This window comes from Mytilus galloprovincialis, chromosome 2 (assembly GCF_965363235.1).
Source record: "Mytilus galloprovincialis chromosome 2, xbMytGall1.hap1.1, whole genome shotgun sequence".
NCBI lineage: Eukaryota > Metazoa > Mollusca > Bivalvia > Mytilida > Mytilidae > Mytilus > Mytilus galloprovincialis.
In genome coordinates this window covers 54396224-54420612 of record NC_134839.1, presented here as the reverse complement: position 1 = coordinate 54420612, position 24389 = coordinate 54396224, and the positions used below count along the sequence as shown (strand labels likewise).

The following is a 24389-nucleotide window of genomic DNA, read 5'->3' as shown; positions in this document are numbered from 1 at the left end:
ACATCCTTGCTGCTTACAATTATCTCTATCTATAATGAACTTGGCCCAGTAGTTTCAGTGGAAAATGTTAGTAAAAATTTACAAATTTTATACAAATTGTTGAAAATTGACTATAAAGGACAATAACTCCTTAGGGGGTCAATTGACCATTTCGGTCATGTTGACTTATTTGTAAATCTTACTTTGCTGAACATTATTGCTGTTTACAGTTTATCTCTATCTATAATAATATTCAAGACAATAACCAAAAACAGCAAAATTTCCTTAAAATTACCAATTCAGGGGCAGGAACCCAACAACGGGTTGTCTAATTCATCTGAAAATTTCGGGGCAGATAGATCTTGACCTGATAAACAATTTAACCCCATGTCAGATTTGCTCTTAATGCTTTGGTTTTTTAGTTATAAGCCAAAAACTGCATTTTACCCCTATGTTCTATTTTTAGCCATGGCGGCCATCTTGGTTGGACGGCCGGGTCATCGGACACATTTTTTAAACTAGATACCCCAAAGATGATTGTGGATAAGTTTGGATTAATTTGGCCCAGTAGTTTCAGAGGAGAAGATTTTTGTAAAAGATTACTAAGATTTACGAAAAATGGTTAAAAATTGACTATAAAGGGCAATAACTCCTATATGGGTCAACTGACCATTTCCGTCATGTTGACTTATTTGTAAATCTTACTTTGCTGAACATTATTGCTGTTTACAGTTTATTTCTATCTATAACAATTTTCAAGATAATAACCAAAAACAGTAAAATTTCCTTAAAATTACCAATTCAGGGGCAGGAACCCAACAACGGGTTGTCCGATTTATCTGAAAATTTCAGGGCAGATAGATCTTGACCTGATAAACAATTTAACCCCGTGTCAGATTTGCTCTAAACGCTTTGGTTTTTGAGTTATAAGCCAAAAACTGCATTTTACCCCTATGTTCTATTTTTAGCCATGGCGGCCATCTTGGTTGGATGGCCGGGTCATCGGACACATTTTTAAAACTAGATACCCCAAAGATGATTGTGGATAAGTTTGGATTAATTTGGCCCAGTAGTTTCAGAGGAGAAGATTTTTGTAAAAGACCACTAAGATTTACGAAAAATTGTTAAAAATTGACTTTAAAGGGCAATAACTCCTAAAGGGGTCAACTGACCATTTCGGTCATGTTGACTTATTTGTAAATCTTACTTTGCTGAACATAATGGCTGTTTACAGTTTATCTCTATCTATAATAATATACAAGATAATAACCAAAAACAGCAAAATTTCCTTAAAATTACCAATTCAGGGGCAGCAACCCAACAACAGGTTGTCCGATTCATCTGAAAATTTCAGGGCAGATAGATCTTGACCTGATAAACAATTTCACACCAGTCAGATTTGCTCTAAATGCTTTGGTTTTTGAGTAATAAGCCAAAAACTGCATTTTACCCCTATGTTCTATTTTCAGACGTGGCGGCCATCTTGGTTAGTTGGTCGTGTCACCGGACACAATTTTTAAACTAGATACCCCAATGATGATTGTGGCCAAGTTTGGTTTAATTTGGCCGAGTAGTTTCAGAGAAGAGGATTTTTGTAAAAGATTACTAAAATTTACGAAACATGGGTTAAAAATTGACTATAAAGGGCAATAACTCCTAAAGGGGTCAACTGACCTTTTCGGTCTTGTTGACTTATTTGTAAATCTTACTTTGTTGAACATTATTGCTGTTTACAGTTTATCTCTATCTATAATAATGTTCAAGATAATAACCAAAAACAGCAAAATTTCCTTAAAATTACCAATTCAGGGGCAGCAACCCAACAACGGGTTGTCCGATTCATCTGAAAATTTCAGGGCAGATAGATCTTGACCTGATAAACAATTTTACCCCTGTCAGATTTGCTCTAAATGCTTTGGTTTTTGAGTAATAAGCCAAAAACTGCATTTTACCCTTATGTTCTATTTTTAGACGTGGCGGCCATCTTGGTTAGTTGGCCGGGTCACCGGATACCTTTTTTAAACTAGATACCCCAATGATGATTGTGGCCAAGTTTGGTTTAATTTGGCCGAGTAGTTTCAGAGGAGAAGATTTTTGTAAAAGTTAACGACGCAGGACGACGACGGACGACGACGGACGCTGGACGCTGGACGCAAAGTGATGGGAAAAGCTCACTTGGCCCTTCGGGCCAGGTGAGCTAAAAAGACAATAGTAGTTTATCTTTGTTCAAATCACATAAATCGACTTAGAAGTTACAAATAAAGGTAACCACCAAACAGGCCCCGCAAGTTGGAAATTTTATTTGAAACAGGCCATCTTTACACTACCGAAAGATTTGTTCAAAGCGTGTGCCATTTTCCTTACAAGAATCATCGGATCTAACGACCTCATTAAAACTGGACGTGGGAGGGTATTTAAACATCTCGATCAGCCAAACGGATGCCCCCGCCTTTAAAGCACAGCTTTTTATCGGATTCGGGGGGAATCGAGATGACAATTTTATATAAATTAGACCGTTGAATTTTTTTCGATTTACGACTTACCCTTTCTGAGAATAGACAGACACAAGAAGGAAACTTAAGCGACAATAAAAAAAATAATCTTAGGTTTAAAATCTATCATAGGATAATACGAGGAAAAGTAACTTTGATTATCATGGTTGACTATAACTAGTATAGGTTTCTCCCGTATTGTGATTTTAAAAATCGTCGGTTTGAAGTAGTAGACTCTATATTAACATACACATTTCAATTTGTATATGATTAATTATTTCAACTCGCAGATCGCAGAAGCGACTTTTTACATTTATTTTCTCTGAAAAAGAGTCCATAGGCGGACACCATACATTTATTTAAAAGAAATGCTTCTGTCATACTTTTCCAAAATTGTGCGATTCTTATAGACTACATATATAGTTCTCCGTTCTTTGCACGATAAGAACCCTTGCAACAACTCTTTGAGGGGTCCGTAGATGGCCTGTTGCAAGGCAAAATTTCTGTCTCTATCCAATATACCCTCATTTTCCAGTGGCAGTCCAAGTTTCCCCGACCATCATCCTGGATGCCCTCTATCATTACTAGACATACCTATTGTATTTATTGTTAACTTGTTCCCGTCTCGAACATGTATGACATATTTGCCATTGGACGTAAAGCATCCAAAATTCAATCAATGTATATTTCTATAAGGAATTTATTCATAAATGGCTTTAAGGTGACCATTACAGAGTCAATGTTAACGATGAAACCAAGGATGTAAAAATACACAGCCACGTCTAGATTGGTATCGTTATCCATTTTTGGTTTAAAAATTGCCTTGTTTAGGTTTGTTTAATGATAAAAGAATATTGATAAGCTTTTATCTGCAATTATGTGGCAATTATTTATCAAGTTTTTCGTTACAAGTTGACATTATTACATGTCACGATTATTGCGGGAAACTTTCCACTCATGAATATTCATAAGGTTTAACGTTCCAAAACATCCACTAGCCTTGAAATTGGTGTTGTTACATGTTTGTACACAAATGACAAGAAAATCAGAGATTAGAGTGTATATAGTTATTATAAATGTTTTGTCACAGAAAACGATAGAGTTTTACAATACGGCTATAGATATTTCAGGTCAAAACTTTTAATAAATTTATCACAAATATAGGTTGCTTTAGGATGTATGAGTTTAACTGCCAATACTAGAAAATAAAATAACAAAAATACCGAATTCGAGCTCAAATGAAAAGTACATAATAAAATGGCAAAATCAATACTTCAACACTGCAAACGAAATGATTAAAACTATCATATTCCTTACTTGGTACAGCCATTTTTTATGTAGAAAATGGTGGATTAAACCTGGTTTTATAGCTGGCTAAACCTCTCACTTGTATGACAGTCGCATACAATTCCAGTATATTGACAACGATGTGTGAACCAAAACAAACAGACATAATAGGTAAAATTGTCAAAGTGGGGATACAGAAGTCAACATTGGTATAATCTTAATCACAATAAAAACAAACAAACACCAAAAGGTATAGACAAGCATATACGCAAAAATAAAAGACAACAATACTAAAAATGAACACAGTCCACATACTATTAATCTTATACGCCCGTATTATGGTACACCGTTGTCGTCTGTCCGTCCGTTTGTCAACATGTCGGATGGTAGCTCAAACACGTTTTGACCAATTTGTAAGAGCGAATTGAGTAAATCTACTGACAGAAACTCCCTTTCGATTTTTATCATTTTTTTTATTTTACGTTTCCGAGTTATGGGGGTTTATTCATAAAAGGGGATTTTTCAGTTTTCATACAATAACTCAAAAGTGCTTTGAGCAGTTTTCAAGAAAATTTCGTGACTGTTCTTAATCTATTTAAATCACCAAGCAGTTAATTTGTTTTTTCATAAATTTCTGATATGGAATTGATGAGTTATGGGACGTACATTCTTTGAAAAAAGCGACGTGCGCTTATGGTACAACTCTTTATTCAAAATTATTAATCTGTATGCTATACTTCCAGTGGCAAATATTTAAAAAAAAAAGTATAGAAAGACAAGACAGATATATAAAATATTGAGCACTTCATTCCAACTCAAGTTTGCCTATGTATAAAAAAAGTATTCAGAAAAAGAGATTCCACCACGAAATATCGTAAATGTAGAACGATTCAAACGATGAAATTCAACTTACGGCCTTATATATATAAGTTAAAGCTAGTATGTCCTACTACGGACTATAAGGCCAAATAAAAATATATGTGTGGTTCCAGTAACCCTACCGTCCCTACTTTTTCGGCTTAAAAATAGCCTACCCTAAAGATTTTATTGTCATTTTTCATTAAGCACTGTTAAAGTCAGAATGTTGCTCCCATAGACTCAATGTAAAAAAAAAACATAAAATAAAAAAAAATCCCTACCTACCTACCCTAACTTTTTTTCAGATGTAACTAGAACCACACATACTTTTTTATTTGGCCTAATCAAATGAGCTAGCTAGCACTTAAAAAAAAACCTACTCGATGAATTGGCCGATAACACATCAAGATATTATATTCATATCTCATTAATATGTTTTCGTTATAAATATGCATGGTATATTTGCCATAGGACGATATGGCCATCTACCAACCAATCAATCAACATTTATTCGCAGTTGTTTTAGCTGTTTTACACATGCAGAGAAAATGTTCTTAATTTTGTACAATGCAGCCAGCAAATAAAACCTTGCAAAGCTTTTTATTAAATATGTTACATAATAAATGTAATCTTCTATTGGCAATCTACTTAGCACAAGGAAGTTATTTATCCTGCTGGTTTAGTTTGACAAAAAGGAAGAGAAAAAAAATACCATTATAAACAATAGCATATATGAACTGTATTAACATCTCAAAGCACAGGCACTTGTCTCAGAATTTTTTCCCCCTATATTATACAAATATAGCCTTTGAATGAGGTCGATACAAGGATATATTGACCTGAAAGAAGTATATTGACTGAGGACGAAGTCCGAGGTCGATATTTCCTGTATTGACCTCATACAAAGGCTATATTTGTTATATTATTAATTTCCGACCATGTTTGTATGAAAATCGTCATTTAGGTTTGTTGGAATTTTATAGATATAACATTGTCTCCTTGACAATAACAACATATTAGTTGTTATTTCATTTACTTTTTTTTGGACATCTTATGCATTTGAAGATTTTTTTTCGTCAAATAATCGATCACAGATATCATTTGTTTCAAAACGTTAAACAATATCCTGCAATTCATTACATGACGTCACAAAGTATATCGGTTTTTATATATTCTAAAAATAACCGTGCAATATGCTTTTTGCTATCCGCCGTTTTCTCTCTACCTTCGAAAATATAGTTTAACATGTGACTATCCCTAAACGAATTAAATTTGAAAATATACGAATTAATAATATACCTTAATATATTGTTATATTAAGGTATATAGGATTTTTTTTCTAAGTCAGACAAGTGCCTGTGTCTCAAAGGGACTTTATGTAACAATCCAAGGCTGCTGTACGGATACTTTTATTTCTTGTCACGAAAAATACAAATTACAGCATTTGATGCATGTAGATAAAAAAATTGCAGGTTTTACTTGATCAGTAGTTAAACACGACTTAAGTACTGCAGTGGCACTATATATTTTCAAATATTAACCAAAGCGAAGTTGCTGAAGATACATTCTTGATCATTCCTTATATCATATCAAAAGCGTATTTATAAATACTAGAAATTTAAAAGTGTGACAAACGAGCAATAAATGACAAAGAATTAATCATGTTAATATAAGGTATATGAGATGTCATGAAAATGAATACGTATTAATGATAATGCGAACATCTATTATTCAGGTGCATGTTACTCCTCGCTGTAGGCCATCTTTATTGTTAAATTGTTGCACTGTGCATATCCACAAGGCCATCTTGTAAATTTATTACGAATTATTAATCTTGCTCAACCGGTGGTTGACCATTTAAAAATGACATGTTCTGACTAACATTAAGTGGGAATATTTATTTATGGACAATCTGGCCATACCTGTTTTTCTGCACACGGCGCTAAATACTTTTCCGGTTTATCATGGCGGGACCATTTGTATTCCTTAATGTCTTTGCACACGGTATTTTGGATTTACACACGTGGTGCCTGGTAGGAATTTATATTAAGAGTGTTTGCCGGCTTTATTTTACTTTTCTTACCGAAACCCAAAAAGAGAAATACAAATATTCAACAGTAAAGTTTTGATCAGTCATCAATTGAAAATGTCTTCAACTGGTATGTACATATTTCATTCTTTTCTATTAATACTATACGTATGTAGTTTGAAAAATATAACTTAACACTTATTGGTTACTGAAAGTGCTTTAAATACTTCTTTTTATATATATAATTCCACAGAAAATGGTTAAAATTTATGTACAAAAACAAGTCTTCACATATTTTTTTTTTGTCTTTTTGTAATGGGAGGAACATTTTCCTTTTTTTTATTTTTTGGGGCTGTTTTTAGACGGAATATTTAGTTTCATTTTTAACGATGCTAGTTTATTTTCTATTTTGTTACAAGAAATTCAATTGTTTCCTGCAAATGGCTTTTTTTTAGTGTTGCAGAATCATTGAGAATTTCTTTCTTGGCATATTATTTATTTAAGAATTGAATGCTCTTTTTTGTAAATTTATTGGGGTGTAAAAGCGTTGACCGAAGTACCTTTTGTATGAAGCGCGGAAGCGCTTCATACTAAAAATGTGCGCACGGTCAACGCTTTTACAACCCTATAAAGTTACAAAAAAAAGCATTCAATACTTATAATTACATTTTTACCTATAGGATCATGAAAACACGCCTTTTATCAAGTATTTATTTCATTTACCTGTGCACTTTATTGTGGGACCTCGTGTCATCATGAATGAAAAGTTTTATTGTGTGATACAACTGCTTAAGGAATAACACGTGATGTACAGTTAGCCAATCAGAATAACGTATTATAGTGAAACATACATTTAATTTACTTATTACCAGGCCAGAATATTCATTTTTAATTCCAACCAAAAGTTTGCGCTCCACAAAATTCTATTAACTCGGAAAGCTTTTCTTCTTTTTTTGGTAAATGTTGTTCATGGTGTTATTCAGGGTTGTTTTTTCACTTTATTTCCATTGATAATTTCATAGAAATAATTGGCGGGAAAACAAAAAATCCTGAGATCACTCAATTCATACATCTTGAGGCATATTACATGATTGATGTGACAGACGTGTCTGGTATGTTGTCCTCAAGATTACCTGTTGATATCTTTTAACGTAAACAAATTATCTTTCAACATGCTATCTTAGAGCTATAACTTGTTCATTTGTTCTCCAAGTGACAATTTCCGTAAACAAACGTTTTGAAAAATATGATGTCAACAAAATCCGGGTTAAGTATTTTGTTTTAAAAGATTGGTGTGACGTGTCCACTAAATAAAATAATGTCCGGCTTATATACAGGAAATCTCTTTTACTAATGCGGTGCTATTAGTGGGGATACAGGGGAAACGATACTTTACGTTCGACTTTTTAAAATAAACCCTTTCATCTTTTAAGCGTACTACGTGAACATTAAAACAACTTCGTTTCCTTTTTAATTTGTTTTCAAACAATGTCTGATTTTTCCTGCAAAATAATGTTTGATGAATGAATCTACACACAATTGTTGACTCATTATAGAATCATCATTTTCATATCGGGGCCTTTTATAGCCGACCATACGGTATGGGTTTTTTTTCATTATTGAAGGCCGCACGGTTGCATATATAATTACTTGCATCTATAGCAGCTATAATTTCTTATTTTTACATCTCAAATGTCTAGGTATATACGGACTATTCATTATGTATACGTTATATTTTTATCATGGTAAATAGTGATCCAATGTATTAATCAGATGTTATTAAAAAAATAATAAATAATAATATTTTGAAATACAAAAATAACTACTAGCTTCGTATATCAGTGATACAAAAAGAAGGGTTTTTGTTTTTGTTTAGTGGTAGCTTTGGGCGGGTGGCGTAGTTTAATTTATATCGATAGAGACTAATTCCGTTAGAATAGAAGGTCCCTGCTTGATAGCAAAAGGAAAAGAAGTCTTCCGACTAGCAACGAAAAATTAATACCCGAAATTAAAATTTAAAAAAACTGAAAAGGAGAAAAGAGAATTATTGCTCGAACAACTGTTGTATACGACTTTTGAACTTTCAGGAACTTGAAAGTTGTTACTTGTATATAATTAATATCTTAAAGTATACAATTGTAAAGTCTAGTGTTTCTTGTGGGTCCATAGCGCATTACCATGGGTTTTTGAGATGAACACTTTACAAACAAAGTTTACCTCAGCAGTGAATAAGACAAAATCTTTTTTTCTATAGGAAAAACATGTAGTCTGACAACAGGAAACAAATGTGGATGTGGTGACAACTGTGAGTGCGGAGATAGCTGTGTATGTAGTCCTAAGATGAAAGGGTCATGTAGTTGTTCATCTGGAGGAGACTGTTCATGTGGAGATTCATGTGCATGTACAACTGTATGTGGATGTGGAAAATGTGGAAAATCTAAATCCTCCTAGCAGTGGATTGAAACCATTTTAGGTAACTTTTTTTTTTAAATATAAGCTCATAGATTGAAGGAGGAAAATAGGAAAGGGAGAGTAAGCATACATATGTACCATAACATGTTAAAATAATGTATTTTGGAAAATTAAAAAAAAAATGCATAGAAATGCCGACAGTAAAATGCATAATCTATTTGATTGACATTTGTTCGTGTGTGTGTGTTCGATTTGGAAAAGATGTAATTTTACATGCGCAATCTTTTTCCATGCAACCATTTAATTTTGATTTATTCACTATTATAGTGTTCTAAACTTTACAAGTAATAGATGTTTTGTTGTTGGAAATACTTTTATTTAAGTCAAATGATTTTTTAATCAATTGCTATCAATTTGTATTCTTTATTTATTGCAGAAAGAAAGAATAAAGACAATGCAAAGAAATTAATGGGCAGCTTTTATTGCAACTAGTGGACATTATGTTACCATTCGGTTGTATTTAGTATAGACATTGAAAAACTAAATACATGTATATGTTTAATTCATGTGTGAAATAAATTCATAAAACTTGATTTTTTTGTTGTTGCAACTTTTTGTAAATAAACTCCTAAAAATGTTTACAGTTACATATATAAAATAAGATGTGGTAAGATTGCCAATGAGACAACTCTCCACAAGAGACCAAATGACACAAATTATCAGCTATCGGTCACCGTACGGCCATACCCCTTAGTCAGCTATACATGGCCCCGAAATGTATACTATTCTTTACGGTTATCCTTTTCCTAAAGGGAAAACCCTTACTACGTTTTCTTCGGATCTGATTATTACTCTTCCCCACACACTTTGACAAAATATATTTTTATAACTGTACGACATTTAGCAATAAAATTCACACTTGGTATCAATGTCTGAAATCCTTATCCAGAACTCACCAGGATGACAGTGCGATCAAAATATTTCACACTCCTTGGTAGAGTAAGGTTCTATTGAAAATAAACCGAAGTATGTTGGTCGCTTTAAGTCAAAAACCGAAAGTCGTAGATGATTATGATGATGATGATGAATGGCTGCTTAACGTCCAGTGGCAAATTGATATGCATATACTGGAGGAGAACATGATAATGTTATATGAATACTAACCCTTTTTTGTACTATACCGATACACTAAGTCGAATTTTTAACGTGCTAGTTCACAAGGTAACCCTCCGCAGGCAGACATGTCATCTTACCCTTAACCATGCTGAGGTAATTAAAAAAAAGGGGGGGAACCATACATACATTACCATTTATTTGACCTATACATTTCTAGGAATACGATTGGTTAAAAACGTCCGCGTGGAGACCGTGTATATTTAATATTAGGTTAGGAGGGAGGCGGGGCTTATTTCATATACAGTTAGTAGTGGTGTTACATCCCATATTAAGTAAGAAGGGAGGCGGGGCTTATTTCATACACGGTTAGTAGTGGTGTTACTTCCCTCTATATTCTATAATAGGTAAGAAGAGAGGCGGGGCTTATTTCATACACGGTTAGTAGTGGTGTTGCGTCCCTTTATAAAAGCAAAACGGTACTGAGAAAAAATCTTAAAGGTTTCAACAGACGAAGAAATTGATGATTTAGATGGAAATAAATTCATAAAACACATTTAAACCTAACAAGTTGTTATTGTTGGTATCTGTTTTTGTAGGATCAATGGAAGTAGTTTCTTAATGTTAACAGTATCGAAGACTTGCTCATTTTGATAGGTAACTAGTCTAAATGTCATACGTTAAGATCGTCGGTAAGAAAAATTCGTTACATAATGTGCTAGTAATTTGTTGCCTGTATCAATGCATTTGATGTTTTATAGTGCGTCTTTATCTGTTGTAATGTTTCACTACTGTTTCTAATAATGTCGAATATTGGCACCTGTTAAAAACGTTCCAACCGCGCGACACCTGTCCTTGCTTGTCAGGAGCATGTTCAGTGGTTGATGTGGTTCATAAGTCTTTCTGTTTTTTTTTATATGGATTAGACCGCTAGTTTTCATGTTTCAATTGTGTTACCAGTGGCGGATCCAGCCATTTTAAAAAGGGGGTTCCCAACCCAGAGTAAAGGGGGCGGGGGGGGGGGGGTTCCAACTATATGCTCCCATTCAAATGCATTGATCGGCCCCCCTGGATCCGCCACTGGTTACACTTGCTATTTGATTAGGGGCCCTTTATAGCTTGCTGGTCGGTTTAAGCAAAGGCTCAGTGTTGAAGGCGGTATTTTGACCAATAATTGTTCACTTTTTACACATTGTGACTTGGGCGGAGTGATTTCTCATTTGACACTCATATTACTCGATTTATTTCACTTGACTGGTCGAAGTTTAACCGGTTCGCTCATAAAAAAACAGTCCATCTACAGATAGGTGTTTTAGGATAAGCTCATCAATGAAGTGTCCAGTATTTTTTTGTAAATTCTTTTGATGACACTGATTGGTGATTAGAATTCAATGATAATTATAACGGCAATCATCCTTACATCCCAGCTCTTTTGTTCTAACAGGGGTGATCTGAGCCGGATCATCCCTACCAGATCACCCCAGTTTGAGTTTCTTTGTTATGCATGCTTTCCTTTGTTCTGTAACATTTTGGCGGGAATGTCAAATCCACTTTAAAACTTATAATTAATTATACGGAAAAGACTATCAAAATTCACGTAGAAAAAATCCAGTGTATATGCTGGGATTCGAACTCAAGACCTTAAGCATATACAGCCACGACACTTTTTTTTATCTTTATTATCAAGCCACGACACATACCACTACACCAGGACGACTGGATACGAAATAATAGTAATTTGAAATACTTAAAGGAAGCAAGATCTTTTTATAAGTTGGGCGAGTTGTGAGAACTTTATTCAGTGGGGTTTTAACCTTTTTCGTTATTTAGTGAGTTTTCAGACTGATTCTTCAATTTGATTTTAAACTTTTGTTGTGTGGGGCAAGTCGGTAAACAAGAGTGGGACGATATTTTTATAAAGTGGCGATATAGTGTGGGCCGATTGGCAAGTGGGGCGAGTTGATATTATTTGATATCTACTCATCGTGTTTGGGGGTCAAAAAGGGTATACATCATATAGTAATATATAAAGTATTATAGTATTAATGAATGGGTATTTTTATAATGGCCCTGTTATATGTCCAAGGTCTGTAATAATGGTCGAGGAAGTTTGTAATAGCCCGAGGCAACGCCGAGGTCCATTACAGACATCCGAGGCCATTATTACTGACCAAGGACATATAACAGGGCCATTATAAAAACACCCATTTCTTAATACATTTATTAACCAACTGAAAAAAGTGTATGTGTTGCTGCCAACTTTATCTACTCTCTTACTCTTAAGTTTTTTAATGACAGTTTAGTTTTAAAAAATAATTTGTACTTCACCATGATCAAGCTTTAAATATACCAAATATCCAAGATATTAAGTTGAAAGAAGTTATGTGTTGAAAAACAGGATGAACAGTGAACCCTTTATATGGATGGTTCTTTAATGTTTGTTGCCGGCTACTAAATTAAATAGAATACAAAAAGGTATTATACTCTTTACAGCTTAATTTTATTAACTTTATTAAAAACCCTAACTGGGCTTTTATACAGACAAGCTGGGCATTAATACAGGGCCATTACAGAAAAACAGGGCCATTACAGAAATAACAGGGCCATTACAGAAAAACAGGGCCATTACAGAAAAAACAGGGCCATTACAGAAAAAAAACAGGGCCATTACAGAAAAACAGGGCCATTACAGAAAATATGTTATTTTTAATAACCAGTCATATTTGGCAATAATGTACTTAGTTGGTTAATAAATTGTTATGGTTGTGTGGCGTTCTAAACTAGATTTTATGAATTGTAAATGGTTTTTCGTCTAATCTAAAACAGCTGGGATGTAAAATAGTTATCCCAGTCGGACTTGGTGTGTCAGTGTTATATCATCCTCTGGCCTCCGGCCATCGGGGTGATCTTACACTGACACATCGCGTCCTTGTGGGATAACTATTAAAGACTGTCCCTATGCAAATTACAACGTAAGCTCCGCCCGATCAGTTGAAATAACATTGGTAATACCACATCTTATTTCTATTCGATGTTTTGTTTTTAAATCAATATTAAAATCTATACTATTAAACGAGAAGACCTCATTTTGTGTGTCGCTTCTCTTCCTTCCACAATAAATCAATCATCATGCCTCTGTGTCCTATAGATAACATGATTAGTCGCATTTGTCATCCATTCTTATGATTATTAAGATTGAGTTATTTTGGGAGAAAAACGACAAAAAAGAAGTCCGGATATGATTCCGTCATCGGACTGACTTTTAGTCATATATAAGACTTCCGGTTTGAAACATGCACAAATACAACCAATCGTATGACAGATAACAAAAATGAAAAATGAATAAGCCAATCAGAGCGTTCTCTATATCATGGTGTTTAGATCGCAAGAACCACAACTATCATAACTCCTTATAGAGGACAATTATTTTTCGTGTTTATTTACATGTAAACTACGATAATTATATTACTTTAATATATAGAGACTCTCTGTATTCTGTCTACTGATTTCTTTGAATTTTTTACTATTTAAAGGGTCATATCAGTTGCATATATCTGAGACTACTATAACACACTTTAATATATAGAGACTCTCGATTGTATTCTGTTGAGGACTTTCGTTGTAACTTTAGTATAGAAAGTCACTGATTCTGTCTACTGTTTTCTTTTAAATCTTTACTATTTAAGGGGTCATACCACTTGCATATATATTAAAATAAGTAAAACATGCTCAACTTCATCTAAAACTACCTCGACCAAAAACTTAAACCTGAAGCGGGACAGACGGACGGACTACCGAACAAACGAACGCACGGATGCACAGACTAGAAAACATAAATGGGGCACAAAAAATTATTGTTGAAAGGGAAAATAGTGATTTGGCAAAAATGAAAGTGAGGTAGAGATTAGAGTGAGGCAGGACCGTTTTCGGGGCGTCGGGATCGGGTGTTTTTAAGCTCCGGATTTGGGGATTGATCCTTAGGGAATCCGGGAATATATTTTTCGATTTCGGGATTTCGGGATATGAATTTCTTTAAATTCTGCATTTCGGGATTTCACGGTTTTAAGCCCGGAATTTCGGGATCAGGACCACCCCTCAAATTAGCCTAAGTCGGTCTTAGTCATTTATACATGATTCATATCCTACCATTGGCATTTTAACAAGGCTCTCAAAAGAAAAAGCACTGGTGGATTGTCCAAGGAGCCTGTTTTATTAGACTTATAATGGTCTATATTATAAGCAGTTACATTTATTTCATATTTGAAATGGTGTAAATTTTTAATTTGATTTGACTTTTACCAAAAGAAGCATTGTAGCAAAGGAGAAGAATAACTGTGGTCTGAGGCCAGATACACGAAAATAATTGAATTTAACAGAAAGGAAACGAATATAGGAATTTGGAAAAAGGGAGAGAGCTTTTGATACCTTTTTATGAAATTCTCCATACATAATATCTTTTACAAAAAATCATCCTACAACAGTTCACAAGCTGTATATGCCCGCGATTTCGCGGGTGTGTTCTAGTGAGCATTTAAAATTTAACTCTAAACTGAATGTTGATTTATTAATCATTATTTTATGATTTAATTTTGTATGTGAAGTATTGTTCCATGTTTACATAGTATCAGATAGAGAAAGGAAATAGGGAATGTGTCAAAGCGACAACAACCCGACCTTAGAGCAGACATCAGTCTGTTACATAGAGTTTAGTGCGTTTTTTTAACTGATTTTTATTAAGGGTTTCTATGTTTTTGCGACTATACCAATAAAGTACCTGGGCAAAAAACAATAATGTATTAAAAAAGCAAAAACATACATTGCCGTTCTTCAACTTAACAATTGCTTAAAAGCTCACACCTCAAAATAGAATCAAGGGTTTAGCGTTTAATCACGGCTTACTGTGTGTTATTTTTTTTTTTTTATAAAAAGACACATTTTTATTTTCATAAGAACAAATTAAAAAAATTAATTGAAAGAAAATCATCAATATATGTGAATGTGAAATTAAATTATCTAACTTCTTTGATCATCTTGTTTTCGAGAACTGACCGAAGGAACTCCGACATATATGAAAATAAGAGGTCGACAAAGAGAGGTGCACAGTTAGTTTCCACAGACTTTGTAAAACGTCATCAGTGTCTGAGTAGAAAGTTGATGAACCAAGGATATGTCAAAGAACGTCTCGTCCTTTTTCTAAAAAAAGTTCATAGGAAGGTACCAAGACCTTGTTGATAAATATTCCGTATCAACTTCACAAATAATACACGATGGTCTTGATGTATAGATTCTGCGTACTGATGTTGTTTATCATCTTAACAACGTGTTTTATAGTTCTTTCATTTGTCTTTGTTTTATTATTAATATTACTTTTACTGTTGAATGATTTTATGTGATATCCGTTTTACGTGGCTCGGTACTTATACATCTCGTCAATGTGTTTGTATTGTCTTTCATTTTTTAGTGGCGTGTTTTGTATATCATGGTATATGCGACTTTTTGTATTTCTTTGGTTCTTATAACGTGACTCTGTACTTTCAAAGATCCCGTCAGTATGATATAATAATTGTTCTATGTTATGTCATTATGATATATTTCTATTATAAATTACAAAATACGTTGAACCATAAACGTCAAAATCATTTAATTAACTATTTGTGGATTCTTATAAATTCTATATATAACTTTTGGACTATTTTCAATCTCGGTCTATTTCTGAAATTTATTCTTACATACTTCTGATTTTTTAACCCTATGCTAACATTGCCTATGTATATTTTAAAATTATTTGTATGCACATTGAACGACAAATCATGGCTATGTGACGTATAAAATTTTCTGACGTCAGACACACAAATCAATGAATGTATTAAGATGTTTTTTTGTGTTCTGTTAGATTGTTCCTTTTAAAATTGTTATAGATGATGACTGATGTACCCATATTTTGACTATTTATTGTGTCTGTTTAGTTAACACATCAATGTAAATATAAAATGTCATCAAAGTGACAGAGTTAGCGCTATAAAACCAGGTTTAATCCACCATTTTCTACATTTGAAAATGCCTGTAACTAGTCAGGAATTAGCTGCGGAACCGTAGCTCTTAGGTCCTTATGCTATTTTTGACTATTGCGGACCATCTATGGTCCGCAAATAGTCAAAAAATATCCGCAGCTAGTCAGGAATATGACAGTTCTTGTCCATTCGTTTTTGATGCGTTTTGTTATATGATTTTGCCATGTGATTATGGACTTTCCGAATTGATTTTCCTCTAAGTTCAGTATTTTTGTGATTTTACTTTTCATAGGAAATGAGGAATACCAACAATTTGTTGAAAATATTTACCTGTCTAAATTCAACTAGGTTTCTTAATTTGTATTGTATGCAGGCAATTTAAGAAAGATATTATATGATTTGAGACAAAAATGCATCTACGCTAAATAAAAAAAAAAAACGAGGAATGAAAACTCAATAAGAATGCCCATAGGAACAAACGAAACAGCTTTCCCGTATGTGTTGAATGATAAAATTAAAAAAAAAATCATTTGTATATTTTCGAAGTATATAGATATATTCAATAATATCTACGTATACATTTGTTTTTAGAAGTCGGGACATTGTTGTAATGTGTTTTCTTATGGATAACGACTGTACGGTGACCTACAGTTGCTAACTTGATACAATTGTCTTATTGGCAATAATACAGCACCCCCTTATTTGGTCGGCGTAGTCAGAGTAACATGACTTTGAAGATTTGTACGTCTTTCTACGGACAGTAAACTTGTGAGTTTTCACCATAACAAAATCGTAACTTTGCATCAGTGAAGTACATCAAAACCTGAGAACATATAAAAATCAATTGGAAAGGGCTAGACTTGTCAGTTCGGCACAGTGCAGTATAATTATTTACACGTGTATTGCACGTGCAAGCAACAAACTGTTCTTTTTACCACATTTCGAGAAAATAATATACAAATAAAGAGAAATAACTTGTATTAAGGTAAAATTATTCAGTTGGCATGGTTTCTAAGAGTTTTTAATCTTCACCCACTGTATAACAAACTCTGCTTGACTGATATGTCCATCAACTGAAAAATAGATACCATATGGTATTAAACAGAATGGGATGCTTAGGGATTTTCGCGCCTTTTGTTTTCATAAATTTTTGCCGTACATGTATATTCGAAATCCTCTAGTTTTATTCCAAAAAAAAAATCCAGCCAACCCCTTGCTTTTCCTTTCATAGTTTTATTTCATTTAGTGTAAAAGGCCATATTTAAGAATACAATAAAAATTCTTGTTATTTTTTAAAGAAAAAGGGAGCCAATTTTTAATGGCTTCGAAAAACAAGTACACGGACCCTTCATATGTATGCCCCAACGACGATAGTATAGTGGCATTATGTTTTCTGGTTTGTTCGTCCGTGCGTTTGTTCGTTCGTTCGTCCGTCTGCAGGGCTTCATGTTTTAAAGTTTTTCGTCACCTGGTAATTTTGAAGTCCAATCAACTCAAAACTAAATCATTCAAGAAATTTGCACTACTGTGTAACAATATTTTAATCTAGATCAAAGGGGGTTTATCACAACTGTGTATGCTTGGTAACTTTCAAATAAAATGCTGTTCATTCTTTAAAAAGGGAGAGAAAAAAACCACACGGATGTATACAAAATAAAGCTACCTGTTAATGGTTGATGTAGAACTTTTAAACAAATAATATCTAACAATGTATATTTTTATCAAATTTACGTAGTTGATAGTTTTTAAATTAATAATACAGTATGTTAATTTGCCCTGTTAATTTGCAGTGAATAAATAATAAGAATGAAGCACTTGCAACCAATTTCAAAGACATGTTTGGTTTTGCTACTTTACAATCAAGATGGCGGAAGACACCCGGCCTACCTAGAGGTATTTCAAAGCCATGTATTTCATCTTCCATTAGAACAATTTATTTTTTTAAATACCAGAACCCAATATGTCTTTACAATTATTTACAGGCAACTTCCGGTATAAATAGATACTTACGATCTCTATCAAAGAAGTGGATGATATATGGCATATCTGGATTCTCGCTGATATAACCACTGTTATCAACATCGAGATGATGGAATAATGTCACGGCCTCTAATGCTGTTCCCAAATTGTCCGATAACCAGTCGTTGATGAATTCGTCCACATAGATATAAGTATCATCTATAGTCAGAAACAGAGTTAGATTAGTTGTGACATATATAATTTGTGAAGTAAAAGCAATAGTACCGGAACATGTTTTTGATAGGGACAGAGACATAGTCTCTGATAGGAGCCAGGTAAGGGAACACCACATATTCTCTGACTTATTCAAAGAAAATGGGAATCGAAATTATATATTGCCCGACAAACATGCCTAAAGGTTTCAGCAATTATACTAATGCGCTATTAAGAAGTGTCGATTTTGAATGCCACTTTAGGTATAAGTTATTTTGATTAGCAACCTGTAAGTAACTGCTACACACTATAAAAACAAAATATTCACTATCAAAACAATTCCCAATTGTCCCAAAAAATTTCATTATATACTGTTTTACATGTGATTTCAAAAAGTGGGACAATCGGTAAGACACCATTTAAAGAAGGTATATCAATTCAGTGAGGCCATATATACAGTTAACATTCATACATTAAAATATAGTTATTGACCAAGCAAGTCGGTATATTGATTTTAATCTGCACGGCTTGAGTGACCCGGCCTGATTAACCCAAACGACATAGGAGTTCGGGTTAAAGGGCCACACGAGCCGTGCAGATTCAGTAAATCAATATACCGATTGATTTGATTAGCCAATAACTGTTTGAACACATGACGCCATCAATTTACGTACACATTTTAGAAATATGCAAACGATATTCCGCAATCCACGGCTCCTAGGAAAGTTTCTTGTAGAGTAAAGAAAGGGGGAATGAGCCTTTACGTAGTAATTTGAGGTTGGTAAGTTTTAAATTATTTTTTTTTATTCAGGCTTCTTCCTAAATTATTACACTATTTGCGATTTAATTGTAAATGTTTCTTTCGTTTCTGTTAAATTTATTGTGTATTCATAATGTTTTTGGCAACCAGTGACGATTAATACTTTGACATATATTGTACTTTCAAAAGCGGTGTTATTGAGTAAAGATTAATTGCTTTTCTTTCCTAAATGATTTAAATGATGCTTAGAGAAAGATGAACCGAGGAAGAAGTTAGTACATAAATTTAAAATGTTTAATAAACAGAAACAACGATTCTCTTTCCAATCTTTAACACCCCCCCCCCCCCCTTCCCGCTCCCCGACCTTAAATTTAAATTTGAAACCCAAATTGCCAAATGGTCCCTTTATATGAATAATTAGGCAGAAACTACAAAAAAAACTTCGTTATTATCTGTTCTGACATTAAAACACTGATTTAAGATTTGAATTTTTCAAAACACTGATGATTTTCTTATCCCAGGCATAAATTACCATAGCCGTATATGGCACAACTTTTTGGAATTTCGGATCCTCAATACTCTTCAACTTTGTACTTGTTTGGCTTTATAATATTTTGGTATGAGCGTCACTGATGAGTCGTAGACGAACGCGCGTCTGGCGTCTAAGTTATAATCCTGGTACCTTTGATATCTTTTTACATTGTGTACACAAAATGAAATAAAATATTTTATGTCCTAGTTTAGATAATAAAAAAGTAAGGAGAAACCTTGCTTTTTTCATAAGGGGCCTTGTTTGGCCTATGATCAAAGGTGTGTGGTTTTCTCCGGGCAATCATGCTCCCTCTACCAATAAAAACTGGGCGCCACGAAATAGCCGAAATGTGACGTTTCTTATTTTGAAACTACGTTGTTTGTACAAAGTGTTTAATTTATCAACTTTTTTGTAACTTCAAGTCAGATGGTGGATTCGGTCTTTTATTTTATTTTATTTTTTTTTTGGGGGGGGGGGGGGATAGGTTGCTCATCCTTGAATTGGACAACGTTACATTTTTAGTCTCGCTACAATCGTTGATATTTTTTAATTTAATAGAATATGTAACACCCCTTTCAGAATCCAGGAACCGCCCCTAAAGATAATAGATTTGAACTGTGCAGTATATCTGAGGTAGTTAATGCACACCTAAGCTGTGCATTATTCAGATTATAGCACAGTAAGAACAAAGAGATCTTATCCATGTCATGTGTTATAACATATATATAAACACACAATTCAATCATTCAATCATTCAAATGGCTCCGGATGAAATAAAATGTATAAATAAACTCATCATCGATACCAGGATTAAAATTTTATATTTACCGCAGACGCGCTTTTCGTCTACAAAAGACTCATCAGTGACGCTCGAATAAAAAAAAGTAAAAGGAAAAATAAAGTTGAAGAGCATTGAGGACCAATGATTCCTAAAAGTAGATTGTGCAATCAATTTGATGACTTACTCCTCTTTTGATATTGCAGACGACAGGAAAAGGGCCAATGAAAAAGCTAACATGTCTCCCATAAAAATAGTGCATTTGTATTACTTTACATTTTAAGGTATAAAATGCCAAATATTGATGACACTATAGGAATAACGGCATTAAATATTTTTTGAATAATGTATCCAGTGGCGGATCAAGGGCGGAGGTTGAATCCCCTTGTTTTTAGACGATCAATGCATTTGAATGGGGACATGTAGTTGGACCCCCCTCCTTTTGTCCTGGGTAAGGATCCCCTTTAAAATGGCTGGATCCACCCCTGGTGTCGAATCAGTTGTATGGCTCTCTATTAAGTAAGAGTGTTAATGCAAGTCTTTAAGTCAAAGCTGAAGGCTCACTGCTTGTTTAATCAATGATAGGCACTATATAATGGTACCAAAGCTACGTACAGTTAAAGGCAATTGTCAAAGATTTGCAAGCAAACAATTATAGTCAAAACATTACACAAAAACTTTAGATAGCATAATACTAAACCCATGAAATATAAAAAAGAAGATGAGGTACAATGTATGTTTGCCAATGAGACAACGCGCCTAAAAGAGACAAAAATACACAGAAATTAACAACTATAGTGCCGTCAACAATGAGCAAAGTCGATACCGCATAATCAGCTTTAAAAAAAACCCAGAAATGTCAAATGTAAAACAATTCGAACGAGAAAAATAACGGCCTATTTTTATGCCCCACCTACGATAGTAGAGGGGCATTATGTTTTCTGGTCTGTGCGTACGTTCGTTCGTCCGTCCGTTCGTTCGTCCGTCCGTCCGTTCGTTCGTTCGTCCGTCTGTCCCGCTTCAGGTTAAAGTTTTTGGTCGAGGTAGTTTTTGATGAAGTTGAAGTCCAATCGACTTCAAACTTGGTACACTTGTTCCCTATGATATGATCTTTCTAATTTTAATGCCAAATTAGAGATTTTACCCCAATTTCACGGTCCACTGAACATAGAAAATGATAGTGCGAGTGGGGCATTCGTGTACTGAGGACACATTCTTGTTTTGTACATAGGCCACTTAGGGGTTCCGGAAGGGTTTGACGCAACGTTAGCTATTCCTACTACCATGAAAAATAGCGCTAAGTAATTATTTGACAGGAAAATTTTCTAAGATATGCTGAAATAAATATGTCAAATAATATATGAAAATAAAGATTGCTTCTTGAATTTTCACATTATGATAGAGAAAGAATAAAAAAATAATATTCATAGGCATCGGAAGACACAGATTATCAGAAAAAAAGTTTACATAGCGTTGTCCCATGTAACAAACTCAAAACATAAAACTCGAACAATTCGCAAAATGTTCACACAACTCTTCGAAATTTTGCACAAACGTTTCTACGACGTGATATATTTCAGTACTGGTTTACATGGCTGTCTCCATTTAAAATTTGCATAGATATTTTGAAAAGAATATGATGAAATGGAATGTCCCAGTGGAAAATTAGTCTGGAAATTTGAAATATTTTAGTTAAAAACAAAAAAAAATTGACGGATAATTTAGTAAATTTTTGCACGATTGTTTTGTACTAAGTGTAAGCTTATAAAACACAAATTATCAAACAAATTTAGCTACATATTCAATTCAAAACAATGGGTTTGCAATCTCTTGCGGAAATGTCCGAGTTAAACTTTCATGCCTTCACAAAACTTTTACGGCCAAAACAGAGAGTGAATTTCGTGAAGACTATTTTTCGTCCTTGAAAACTATACCAATAAAAAGTACTTTAAAAGCTGTAATTGGTTCACCAAATTGTATTAAGATTACAGGTTATCTATAAAAGATACGAATTAAAATGAAAATGTCTTGCAAGTTTGTCCGTTAACATTATTTGACGTCACAACAAGCGTAATATCCATATGCTAGGGATTACATAAACTGCATTCTCGGGTCCCTTCCTTACTGTAAATGTCCTGCTTTCAACAAAACGAAATGATATATAAATATTACAAAGAATGCACCATCAAAAAGAAAGAAAAACTTCAGTATCATAACTATACGCCATTGTATTGTCTCTTGTACCACAGCTTGAATGAGATCATATTCGTGTTAAATATATAATGCAGAAATATTCCACAAAATTAATGACAGTAAAATCTGGTATCCTATTTAAATTATAAAATCATATTGGATTGGAATCTCACAGCATTTATATATGTATGTTATACTTTGCATTTACCCAACAAGGAAAACATTAATAGTGCGTGTTTCCAATTTAACGTAATTTTTCTGTTACAATAAATGGTAGCAATATCTAACGTTGCGTCTATACAGTTAGTTCAAAAACTTATCAAAACATACTTACTGTTTAAGTCGAAGTCTAAAAAGACGGAATGCATTTCTTTCGGATTTAACTGGAAGTCGTGATTTTTATCTGCTAAACGAAATAAACGTCTAGCTTCTTGGCTGTCTGCTATGGTAGTTCCAGGGTTACCAAAAACAATTGCTCTTAAAATAATAAAAAAGTATTTCTAAAATTAACACACAATTCTGTTTGGAAGATTCTAAAAGTATAAACAAAAATGATACAGAAAGGGCTAAGTACTTATTGTCACGAAATAAATGCTTGTAAATAACAAAAAAATATTTTGAAAACTTTAAAATTCGGACTGAAGATAGGTCATGAAAACTGTAAAAATCAACGAAAGCTAAATAATAAAAGTCTTAACATTAGGAAATATGTAAAACAAAAAGGCACATATTTTTCATATAAAATAAACAATGAGATTGCACTTAATGCACAGGAATGGTTACCAACTAAACGGTTATAGATAAGAAACACGCAAGCCAAATAAGTTCATAAGTGTACATATATTGAATAATGTTATCAACTTTTATGTCTTTTTTTTCAAACGCAATATCTTTTGTTTTTAAATTTTACAAAAAGCTCAAAGAAAGCATTCCAAGACAAATGATAGAGGGATATCGGATCCCATTTGCCAAGGAAATTACTCATAAGGAGGGAAAATCTCCTTGCATACCACTATCAAGTAGTAGTAAAGAAAAAAATGTATCATAGACATCAGAGTTTTAAGCCGACCTCCCAACAATTGAATCTGTCCTTATTGTGATATTATATTTTAAAAACCCTTAATAATGCCCATAATGCATATGTTAATATTAGTTCATTGATTTAACCCTGTGATGGACAATCGAGTGAACTAGTTTTAAAGTAAGCAACTCACATGGAAACTGCTATTACTGCTACGAAGATTGTCCGTAGTTTTCCCATGATTTTTGTCTGAAATAATCAAACGACTCCACAGTTGATATGCCGCTTCAATGTACTAGTACTAGTACTATGGTTGTTGCATTTGATTAGATAACGTTCTACATACACCTGTGTTTATGGCATTGCAGTTTTTGTTATCTATTTTATCGTTATTATATATAATAGTTTAGATTTGCCTTTACTTTAATTTTCATATTTTCTTGTGTGTACCTTTTGTTAGTTCACCGATAGAGATGGAATGGGGCAAAACTATGTTTAAAGGACAAATCCACAAACAATTATTGACTCAACTTTTCTAGTAATCCTTCCTGTCCGATACTTTTTTTGTGGCTTATACTTATGCAAAAAACAATTATTTTCATGTCTGGGCCTTTTATAGCCGACCCTACGGTATATGATTTTGTCATTGTTGAAGGTCGCACGGTTGATTGTATGATTGCTTACATCTACTTCATTGCACTCATCTCCTTGTTTTTATATTTTAACTTTTTACATGTTAATACTGACAAATC

At 33.5% G+C, this 24389-nt stretch overlaps 2 protein-coding genes across 2 annotated transcripts; one reads left to right on the top strand and one right to left on the bottom strand.

Moving 5' to 3' along the window:
- The first annotated feature begins 6613 nt into the window (after positions 1–6613).
- On the top strand, positions 6614–9118 carry LOC143063854 (uncharacterized). Its single transcript, XM_076236263.1, has 2 exons — positions 6614–6775; positions 8900–9118. Exons 1-2 carry the CDS (start codon positions 6763–6765, stop codon positions 9094–9096), a joined length of 210 nt encoding a protein of 69 aa, XP_076092378.1. The 5' UTR covers positions 6614–6762; the 3' UTR covers positions 9097–9118.
- An 8024-nt stretch (positions 9119–17142) lies between these two features.
- LOC143063852 (uncharacterized) lies at positions 17143–23989 on the bottom strand. Its single transcript, XM_076236260.1, has 4 exons — positions 23831–23989; positions 22951–23093; positions 18192–18359; positions 17143–17254 (listed from the first exon to the last, which is right to left on the bottom strand). Exons 1-4 carry the CDS (start codon positions 23875–23877, stop codon positions 17193–17195), a joined length of 420 nt encoding a protein of 139 aa, XP_076092375.1. The 5' UTR covers positions 23878–23989; the 3' UTR covers positions 17143–17192.
- Between the last annotated feature and the right edge of the window lie 400 nt (positions 23990–24389).